The following is a 10,996-nucleotide window of genomic DNA, read 5'->3' as shown; positions in this document are numbered from 1 at the left end:
ATTTATATTTTTAATTGTTTTAAAAATACTTAAATATAAATTCAAAATACACAATAATAATAGTAATATTTAATTTAAACACATAATAAAAAAATTTAAGCTTATATATAATTTAAATTTGAAAGTCTAGTTGTAAAAAAATTAAAATATATTTACTAGAAAAAATAAAATATTATTTTAAAAAATAAAAATTAAATGACGAAAATCTATTATATCAATATACACTAAATTGTTTTTTTCAAACACACAACATATAAAAATATAGCAAATATTTTTTAATTTTATATAAAAATAATAAAAATAAAAAAGTTTCGGGTCATCTTGGGTCATTCCGGATTGACCGAATCCCAATACAAACCTGATTAATTTTTCCGGGTTAGCTTTCAAAACAACCCGATTCGACCCAAACTCAAAAACCTCTAACATTGATCCAATATTTTTCGGGTCGACTCGTGTCGTATTGGGTTCATTTTTGACACTCCTAACAAAATAAATGGGGTAGCCATATTAACGTACCAAACTCTTCAACTTGAATCAAATAGAATAGAAAAATAGATATCTATATAAAAAAATAAAAAAAAATAAAGGTTTTATTTTTTTCAAAAAAGAAAAGAAGGAAATTAATGAAATTTATATTCCCGCACTTCTCAGAGACGCTCTTCTAAGCTGCTGACACTCAGTCCGACCATATTGGGGCTTCTTCCATTTCTCTGCAATCGCCGGTAACCAGATCCGCCACCCTGTCTGTTTATATATGCGGCTGATGGATTTTTATCATGCCAGATTTGAGTTTGAAATTTGCAGCGTGTTTGATTTCATTTTGTCCATACTTTGGCACTCTGTTGCGCGGAGCTTAATTTTGATCCAATTGCATCAAATCTTCAATATCCATGAAAAATTGTTAAAGTTTTGGGGTTGATTGATGATTTATATATTCTTATTCAAATTTGTGGCAGTATTGTTATTCACTTGTTGGCTATTATGGTATTTCTATCAATTCCTTGCGTGATTGGTGATTATTTAGGTATTAACCGCTAGTTGAAAGAGGTTTAATGATGGGTCATCTGGGTTGCACTTGTTCAATCTTGGTCTGGGAAATATGTTTCAAGTTATTCTGTTAATTCCAGATCGAACACCATATGAAATCTTCAGTCTTGGTCTGGGAAATTTGTTTCAAGCTATCCTGTTAATTCCAGATCGAACACCATATAAAATCCAATCACACCCTTATTTTGTTGGTTAAGTGTCTAAGTTGGTGTATGTGGATAAAACCTGCCATTTTGCATTTTCTGGCATACTTTTTAATGAAGTGGTCACCAATGCATCGATCAATTTAAATAGAAGCATGACATAAATGTTTCAAAATGGTTGATGAAGATGTAAATACTGTTTATATTGTGTATTCTCGGGCAAATCTTCAGTTGTCAGAATATTGTTAAAATTCTATAATAATTGCAAATTCATCTTCAAATACTTCCATTTGTTACTGTGTTATCGGAATCATTAACATTTTTCTGCTACTACAGGAGTCCAATTCACTTTCAGTTGATATCTCGAAGCTGGCTGAAAAAATGTGTCGAGGCAAGGGAAGCTGGTGAAGAATGAAGATGCATATAAAGAGGAGGAAAATGGTTTATTGTTTCAGATTGAAAAGTTTAGTTTTGAAAAAAGACGGGTGTTTTTAGGAAAACCATATACTGAAGTTAGACAATTCAATTTTTTTGAACATGGAAAGCCAGTTATCTGATCATCTCAAGGAACTCCAGAAAGAGTTGAAACAAAAGAATTTGGAAGAAGACAAGGAAAAAGTGCACAAAAAATTTCATAATCTTCTTGAATCGAAGGAATGCCTCATACAGAGTTATGAGAATACAATAAAAGAGCTTACGGAAAGAGAGACTACGCATCTAAAAAAACAGAAAACTCTGGAGTTCAAAATTGAGGAAATGAAGCTAGAGCTTATGAGAAAGTGCATGGAAGTTGATGAACTAATTGAGTTACAGAATAAACTTCTTCAAATAAACCAGTCAAAAGTGTCTGCAATCGTTCAGAAAGAAATGCAATTGAAGCACTGTGAAGAGAAGTGTAATAGACTCTGTGTCAAACTAGAAAATATGGAGAAAAAAGTCAGTGACCTTCTTCTAACAGTCAGAGAAAAGACTGAAGAAGTAGAAGAGGGGAAGCAATTGCAACGAAATCTACTTAAAAAAATTGAATATCAAGATTTAGAAATTATGAAGAATGAACAATTGTTGAGGAAGTATGAAAAGGATAATGGATTTCTTGCCGCAAAACTTGAGAGTTTGTCGACCCGTGGAGATGAGATCCAGAAAGAACTTCAGAACAAAATTAATGAATTGGAGGAGAGAACCAAGGCGCAAAAGCAGTTACTCCAACAAAGAGATGCACTTGACTTGGAAAGGATCAAGAGAGGGCAAGAATTAGAAGAATCTGAGAAGGAAAGGAAAGAAGTTCTGGAAAAGAAAAAAGACCTGGAGGAAAAAGTTGACAAGCTTCAAGAATGTCTCTATGTGACAACTAAAGAATGTTCTGAAGGGATGGAGTTGCATGGAAAGTTGCTGCAGAAAATTGAAGCAAAAAATTCTGAGCTGCTATCTGAAAAGAGAAACCGAAGGGATGCTATTACTGCATATAAGAGGCTGAAATCTGAACACAACTTTCTTCGGAAAAAATATTTCCTAACTCCAGAAAACACGCTTCCTTGCAACAAAGAAAGAGATGAAAGCGACGTAGTCAGACACGATCAAATTGCATTAGCTTCACGCGGTAAGCTCGTTGTCTTTTATGTGTGCAAGTTTTTTTTTGGTAACTGCAAGTACCAGTTGTCCTCTACTTTTTATTTGAACATACTCGACATGTATCTTGTTTGTCATCCTACTGATATTGGGCATGCATTTGTACATGCAAGGAATATGTCTTGGTTATCATCCTGCCAAGATTGGGCATGTATGCATTAATTTCATATTGCATGTAGTCAATTGATATGAATCTTATATACTATGATCCCACGTAATTTTCCGCTCAAATTCTTCTTTTGGGACGTCTTTGTCTTTGAAGAAGAAAAAAAATGAAAATCTGTCTTCATTGATATTTCTTTCTTATTTTAGGCATTGAGAAATATGCTTAAAAAACTTTTCATATTGCAATGAAGTAACAGATCAAGAGGGTGGGAAGGACGTCTTAGAAGACAACAAAGGAGTTGTAATTCTTCAAAAATCAAGTCCAGTCTCACCATCTAGGTCGAGTATCCTCATTGCTGCAAAATTCCCAACTTGCATAAAATCTTGCCCACCAACGTTTGCAAAACGAGTCGTTTCTCGTTGGAGGGATACAAGGTCCCATCCGAGCCGCATGGGACCTGATCCACATGATGATTTCCTCAATACTCCTCTAGAGAAAGTGCTGGAAAAGCTGGGGAAAGTTCCAATGGAGGAGAATCACGAGCTTCCAAAACCAGTAAACTCTGATGATGAAACACAGGATATGAATATCGATTCTGTACCACGACAGCAACAAGTGCCACCCCCAAATGCGGTGACTTCAGTTTTTAAGTACGTCAAGCCGGTTCGAAGGAAATTTGAGAGGGAAAGTCTGAAGGGTGTGGAATGCAAGCAATGCAAGAAATTTTATGATGTTCTTCTTCCTGAAGCGAGCAAAAACACGGATGTGAATAAGCAAAGCATACGATGTGAGCATCATGATGGAGTTTCTAGGCATCGATATCTGTACGGACCTCCTTCCACTCCTGATGGATTTTGGGACATTGGATTTGAGTCTGAAACTTGAATTCTTGCGATTTATTTCTTTGAAATCGGTAATACATTTGTAATCAAATGCTATTCTTACAATTTAACCAAGAAAATTTGTTCCATACCTTAATTTCTTCCACATCTTGTGCTGTGCACAGCTGCTGAAGATGCTTCCTCGAACTTGAGACACCATTGAATGTGGCTCGAGTGGTGCTGCATGGGAGCGCAAACTTAATTAATTGAGGAACTAAGGCTACACGTGAAATAAAGATTATAAAAGTTTGAAAATGCTTACATTTTGATAATGCTAATTATTAAAATGGATATAATTTAAACATAATTACTTATTTTATGCTTATAAATATAGGATCGAAAGGATAAAAAAATCGGGCTGTTTCAGAAGAAAGGTAAAAAAAATAATCGCCAATAAAATCATACAATAATGGTATAATTGTAATTTTAATTAAAGATTCACCTAATCAATAGAAAATTACTTGAGAGATTGTTTGTAATAAAAAAAAAAGTGATTCTTCAATTTTAGCTTTTTTGTTTTTTTAAAAATCACTTTTAATGTTTAGCAATCCCAGATTTTGCTTATGCTTGTGCATTGGATAAACTCAAAGTTAACACAATAATCTACAAATCACGATAATGAATGAAGACCTCTAGTTTAATTATATAATAAGTATAAATAGTATAGATATGATTAAAAAAACATAGACAAATTGATTAAAGTTCGCATGATGCAAATATGAGAAATAAATGATATACATTAAAATTTCTATACATTAACGATGTTGAGACCATAAAATTATATTATTAACTTATTCATTTATTAAATATCTATAAATTAATGATTTATTATTTTAAAAAATATTTTTGTATTGAACGAACATTTATTAAATTAAATTAAATTAAAAAATCATTTTGTTTCACTAATTTCTTATCATATTCTTTGAGTTCATATACAAAAAGTGCATTGCGTACATATCTATTACTAATTATTAAACTTGAGGTATGAAATTTTGTGAAAAAAAATCTAAAAAGTGCTTCCTAGAAGTTTTTCAAATACTACCTAACTACTTTTAGTACAGATTGACACACCAAAATTTTATTCCAAGTTTGCCCCCACATTTATTTATGTCACATGCTTTGTCATTGAACGTGGAAGAAATGAAAGAGAGTGAATTTTTTTTTTCGCCCATAATTAAAATTACAGTTTCCAGTTTTTAAATGTAAATGTAAGGTAACCACAAGACAGCATGAATTTACGGATAGAATTAATTTTCACGATCAAACCAATTTATGGGAACACAATCGGGTCATTCCACGTTTTCTTTTCTCCAATTTGTGCACAATTTCTGTTCTATTATAATTTCATGTATTTTAATGAGTGATTAGCAATTAAGTTGTCAAAAATTTTGATCAATTAATCAATCTCTTAGCCACAGAATATTTATTTGCTAACCAAAAGCTTGGTCTCATGCGAAAGTAAACGTTTGGAAATCTAATTTTATTTTTTTGGTTTGGGATAAAATTCATCATATTAATTATTTACTGATTAATGATGGTAGGTCATTATGGAATTTTAGTTGCATTTCTCTTATTTTCTATGTGTTGTGTTGATTTGCGAGAAATCAATATAATTTATTTGATATTCCTTTGTTGTCAATAAGAATCAGCCATTAACTGTTCATTGAAATCTATTACTATTTATTAAACTTGAGAAAATGACACTAACTTACTTTTGGTACGTAATTGACAATCCAAAATTGTAATCCAAATTTGCCCCCATCTTTCATCCCACGTTTCCTTTGACTTCCCATCAGTTCTCTTTCAGTTTCACATATTTCATCTATAATTCAGCCTTCCCTTTGCCATTGAATGTTGATGAATTTTTCCCCATAATTGAATTATAATTTCCAGTTTTTAAGTGTAATATAACCATAAGGCATCATGCATTTACATATAGAATTTTTCACGATCAAACCATTTATGGGAACAAAATCTATTCATTCCACGTTTTCTTTTCCCAATTTCTGCACAATTTCTGTTATATTATAATTTCAAGTGTTTGATGGGTGATTAGCAATTAAGTTGTCAAAATTTTGATCAATCAATCTCTTACCCATAAGAATTTTATTTGCTAACCAAAAGCTTGGTTTAATGCGAAAGTAAACGTTTGGAAATCTTTTTTTTTAGAGAAAATTCACCATATTAATTATTTACTGATTGATGATAGTGAGTCATTATGTAATTTTTGTTGCGTTTCTTTTATTTTCTATGTGTTGTATTGCTTTATGAGAAATCAATATAATTTATTTGATATTCTTTTGTTGTCAGTAAGAATCAATCATTAACTGTTCACTAAAATGTGTCAAAAAGAAAAAAATAATTTTTTTAGTAAGAAATATGACTGAGCCAGAATACTAAAGCCACTAATTATATTTGTGTTGGTTTTTTAGATACCTTCGATGAACCTGGGTGAAAATACAAACTAATTGAGGATTGCGATTGTCACTGAAGATATGACAACTTTTTTTAGAAAAATTAATTTTGTAATTCATGGTGTGTGCTTTTTTTATATTTTTCAAACCATAAATCTTTTATATGTTATCAGTGAAGCTTTTATATGTTGTCAGTAAAGCGCATGAACTTGCATAATATATGATGATTATAATATATTATGATTATTTTTATACTTTTATTATAGCCTCACGACATTATTTATGTATGAATGAATAAAGAGAACAATAACTGCACTTTAATATTTAATTCGATGATTTCTATCAAAAATATTTTAGTGAAACAATTTTTTTTCTTGAACAAATGTGTTTATGTTGTTACCTTGAAACAACTTGTTAAATCCCTAAGTTCTAGTTATAACAAACAATAAATCATTGTTTTAGATCTTGCTTTTTTTTTTTTCTTTTTGTTTTTATCTAAAACAGGTTATCGACTGCTTTCTTTGAAGAACACGCATCCGGTCGTTTAGAGTCACTTAGCTAGTTGTATGTAACAGTCATCACTCGCCTGGTCTTAAGAGGTAAATCACTCGACTGACTACTATAAAAAGATCCACTCGCTTGGTCTAGACAATCTTCGCCCGTTCACTTTTTAAGTATATCTTTTACAAAGACTTAAAGGAATGTCTTCTGATTCAAGAAATTGTCGTTCAAAGCTGCATTTTTCTTTTCAGTAAAAGTATATTCTCAAGACATGCACATTCAACAAAAAATCAAGAAAATCAGAATGATTTCCCAAAATGCTCAATGATGAGCTTATAATAAGAGATTGTCTGCGACCGTTGCTTTATTGATTTGGAAGAGTCGAATCTCGCATTTATTAAATCATAATACATTTCAAGAAAGGAAAACGTCAACGGTACCTTTGCATTAATGATCTTCATATGAAAGTTGAGTCTCTCTATGCAAAGGACACTATAAATAGAGATTGTTTGAAATGAGAAGAACTACCGAATCTTTATCTTTGCAACTTGAATATCTCATTGTGCTAGCAATCTTACTTGAGCACTTACAAACGTCTTATCTACTTTGCTCATATCAACCGTCACTTATCAAGAAAGATTATCAGATCTTCAAGGATCATCCAAGGATTTTTCAAGATCCTTGACTTTCAGACAGAAAGCTCGAGAGGAAGAGTTTGACAGTTTGGATTCGTAGATCCAAACAAAACTGTGTTTTGTGAAAGTTTGATATGAACTATAATATTATTTATGGTGTACTAGGAGTTTTGAGTCAGGAATTGGATAAGTCCTAGAATGAGTGTGTTACAAGAAGTTGTTGGAGATCAAATTTAAGTTTTGGTGTTTAACAATTGAAGAAAAAATAAGACGACTGATAAAGAGTAACTCAACTGAAATAAGTTACTCAACTGAATAGTATCAGTCGAAGATAAGAACTAGTCATGTGCTATATAGATATCTCGATGACTAATGCTAACGATATATTCTAGGCTGAATTTAGCAGAATATTTGAATACTGAATTCAAACTAGAAGAAGATTGAATGATTATCACGATTAGTTAAGGGAATTTGACTGAAGATCATATGACTAATATCTTTCAAGGAATATTCAAGAAAGTTTGTTAAAATCAATTCGATATTCCCTAAACTATCAGAATCAAGTTATTTTGAATTACTACCATTTAAGAAAAAGACAAAACACTCAAACAAGATGCTGCAACAGTAGTAGTGCACATGAGTGTACTATTTTCAAGATTTGTCTCCAAGACTTTACAAATCAAGCAACGAGAAATCAAATGTGAGGGATGGATACATTTGTATATAATTTTGACTATTGTAGATCGATGGTTATAAATTGAGATGAAGATTAGTCAAGAAAATCTCTCGAACACTTTTCATTCCACAAGTCGTTATCGTCATCAATATTTCTTTCGAGTAATCAAATTATCAAAGTCTACACAACTAAGAAGCACACTTATTCAATTTTGATATTTGGTCATTGAGGATCACATTTGTGCTAGAATATTCAAGTATCTCATACAATTTTGTAATATGAGTCGAGGACTAAATTTGTATTGAATCTAGGAGTTTCAGCTTAAGACAATGTTAAGTCCTTGCTGAATTGAGGTTGTAAAAAGTTGTTGTATCACTCAAACCTTCTAGTGAAAATCTTTTCAAGTGAAAGAAGGGGAGACGTAGGAGTTTTAGTCTCCGAACATATATCCACAAAAAACATCTGTGTTCTTATTTTTAAACCGAGTCTTTCTACCTTGTGTTCTATATGTTAAGTTGATCTTATTCTGCACATTATATTTGTTGATTACTTAACATCAAAATTCAAGAAGGAAACAAGTTTTTCAGTTGTAACCACGACTGAACCAAATATTTATTTTGAAGAAAAGTGCAAGTGGTCTATTCACCCCCGGATATGAATCTTTTTAGGCATGAATAACAAACATGATTATGATTAAATTGCACCCTCAATTCAATAACACAAGAAGATTCTAGTTGTTGTTTCGATCTTTGAAACAAGTAAAATTTTGGATTTTCACCTCTAGTTTAAAAGAAACTAGTAATAAATAATCATGATATAAACAATTGAATTCAAAGGAACCTTTAAAAACTTGTCTTTGACAATCCATGATGAAGAACAATCGACAAACGCCACAAAGTTGTTAAACTTTGATAAGTTTGATTTAGAACAAAGCAATAAGCTTCAAGTAGAATTCTAGGGAGAATTTTTGGTTATAATAATCAAAGATGGATAATTGTTATTGTCTTTCTTAATAATGAAGGTATGTAGTTGTTTTATATTACCACTTTGAAAAGTAAAAAAATAATGCAAAATATGTAAAAGATAGATAGTTTCCTAATGGATCTCAAACACTCAAAAATAGAAAAAAAATATCAAAATATAAAAAATCCCCCAAACACACACAAACATGCCGAAGTGTGTGTTTCAGACGTCGGGCGCTGGGGCGCCCCACTTTGGGCGCTGGTCTGCTACTTCCTTCTTGGTCACTTAACACTTAAATATTGTTGTAATGATCTCCAACTTGACTTCCATGCTCCCCAATTTGGTTTCCATGAATCCCAAATCCTTCTAGTCTTGATGGCAAATCGTTAGACACTTTTTCATAAAGCACAAATCTTTGAAGCGCTTCCTTAAGCATTTTGTTCCATCCCCTATTTATTGATCCTTGTAGCAACTCTAGCGGATCCCATTTATTCATTTCTTGATAACTTCGAGAGCCATGATCGCATCATAATCCCTTTCTTGAAAAAAATTTGTCCTCAAATTTTGCTCGTTACCTACACTGTAGTAACCCGTCTCTGAATTAAGTTAATCAAGCGCCTAATTATGTTTAATCGAGTAAAACATGATTAAAGGATTCTCAAATGGGTTATATGAGTTTAGGAATGGATACAGAACGATCGAGAATGGTCCAGTAAGAGTTTTGAGCTTCGGGGAGATTGAAAGACCCGAACAGGGTTCGGAAGCTCAGTAGAGTTCGGAAGCTCCAATCGTCACCATTTCCAGTTGCCCACAATAACACGTAAGCAGTGATGTCAGCAATATCCGAAGCTCCAAACGTGATCGGAAGTTCCGATCGGACTGTCGGCATCCAGCTTCTATAAGGCGACATGTGGTTGGCTGAGGAAGATCGGAAGTATGGGATCAGAAGCTCCGACCGGATCGAAAGCTCCGAACATGCGATCGGAGGTTCCGATCTCTTTTTATATATAGGGGTGAAAGAGTGGGTGCCCGGTTAGCCAACTTGTGGCTAAGGGCTTTTGTGACTCTATGTATAAACAATCTTTGTTTAATATAATTTACATTCATTAATGGCATTTTCTTTTTCTTTCTTCATATTGTTATATTGTGATATACTATTGATGTTTTGATAAAGACCTTGAATATACTATAGTGTAAGTAAGATGAGATAGTGAATAAAGAGAGATCACTATTATGAAACACATCTTATAGTCATTGTATATTCTAAACAGTTCCTAGTCAATTGAGCCGTCCGCTAATAAGGATAAGGATCGCTCGAGATTGAGACTAGCATTTGTGATGCCAAGTACCATGTTTCATTGGTAATGGACATGGAGATGTTCAAAGCATGCAAATGGATATTCATATGATGAATGATCGAACTAACCTATTCGGACTTTCCAAGTGGTTATCACTTATCGAGTGGATAAAGTCCGTGGTTTTGATTGTACACCATTAGTCCTTACTACTTGAAACATCATTGAGACTCTATATTCTAGTACTGTACTTTGACTCGTTTACCAACTCTATTGGGGTCATCAGGTGTCAGGATTGGGTACAGTTACGACACATATAGGAGTCGATGCTTTGTTGTCAAGGATTCACCACATACTTGCGAGTGTGGGTATCCTATGTGATCTGAGGAGATATTAGTGTGACGAATCTCTGGCCAGAGTACATGATGTGTTTTAGGTTACTCGGTTTTCCTAGTAACACATGCGATGTCACTATTTGATCTCCAAGATATAATGCATAGTTATCGAATCTCGAACGACTCTCGATGCACCAATGGTTGTTGATTCGATCGGGATATATGGATGAAGGGACCGTACTGTACGCTAAACAAAATCTACTGGTTCTTGCAGGCACTATCAGTGATACATAGGGAATCATGGGGCGATGTTGCTAGACGCTCTTACCATGATTCGTTGGGCAAGTCGGAAATTGTTGTTCCGAGTCACAAGG

The 10,996-nt window shown here is 32.9% G+C and overlaps 1 protein-coding gene across 2 annotated transcripts; it reads left to right on the top strand.

The window, feature by feature from the left end:
- The first annotated feature begins 654 nt into the window (after positions 1-654).
- Positions 655-3,873, top strand: LOC140870849 (uncharacterized). 2 transcript variants are annotated; one of them, XM_073273260.1, is made up of 3 exons: positions 655-722; positions 1,527-2,787; positions 3,179-3,873. In XM_073273260.1, exons 2-3 carry the CDS (start codon positions 1,728-1,730, stop codon positions 3,805-3,807), a joined length of 1,689 nt encoding a protein of 562 aa, XP_073129361.1. In that variant the 5' UTR covers positions 655-722; positions 1,527-1,727; the 3' UTR covers positions 3,808-3,873. The 2 variants fall into 2 exon arrangements, with proteins under 2 accessions (XP_073129361.1, XP_073129360.1); XM_073273259.1 differs by having other exon boundaries at positions 3,173-3,873.
- The last annotated feature ends 7,123 nt before the right edge of the window (positions 3,874-10,996 follow it).

This window comes from Henckelia pumila, unplaced genomic scaffold (genome assembly GCF_033568475.1).
Source record: "Henckelia pumila isolate YLH828 unplaced genomic scaffold, ASM3356847v2 CTG_270:::fragment_1, whole genome shotgun sequence".
Classification (NCBI taxonomy): domain Eukaryota; kingdom Viridiplantae; phylum Streptophyta; class Magnoliopsida; order Lamiales; family Gesneriaceae; genus Henckelia; species Henckelia pumila.
This window is presented reverse-complemented; position numbering and strand designations above follow the sequence as displayed.

What these genes read in the sequence shown, in the direction of transcription:
- LOC140870849 (XM_073273259.1), top strand. Translation starts at nt 1,728, where the DNA reads ATGGAAAGCCAGTTATCTGATCATCTCAAGGAACTCCAGAAAGAGTTG. An exon ending in AATTGCATTAGCTTCACGCG is followed by an intron (nt 2,788 to 3,172) that starts GTAAGCTCGTTG and finishes ATTGCAATGAAG; the next exon opens with TAACAGATCAAGAGGGTGGG.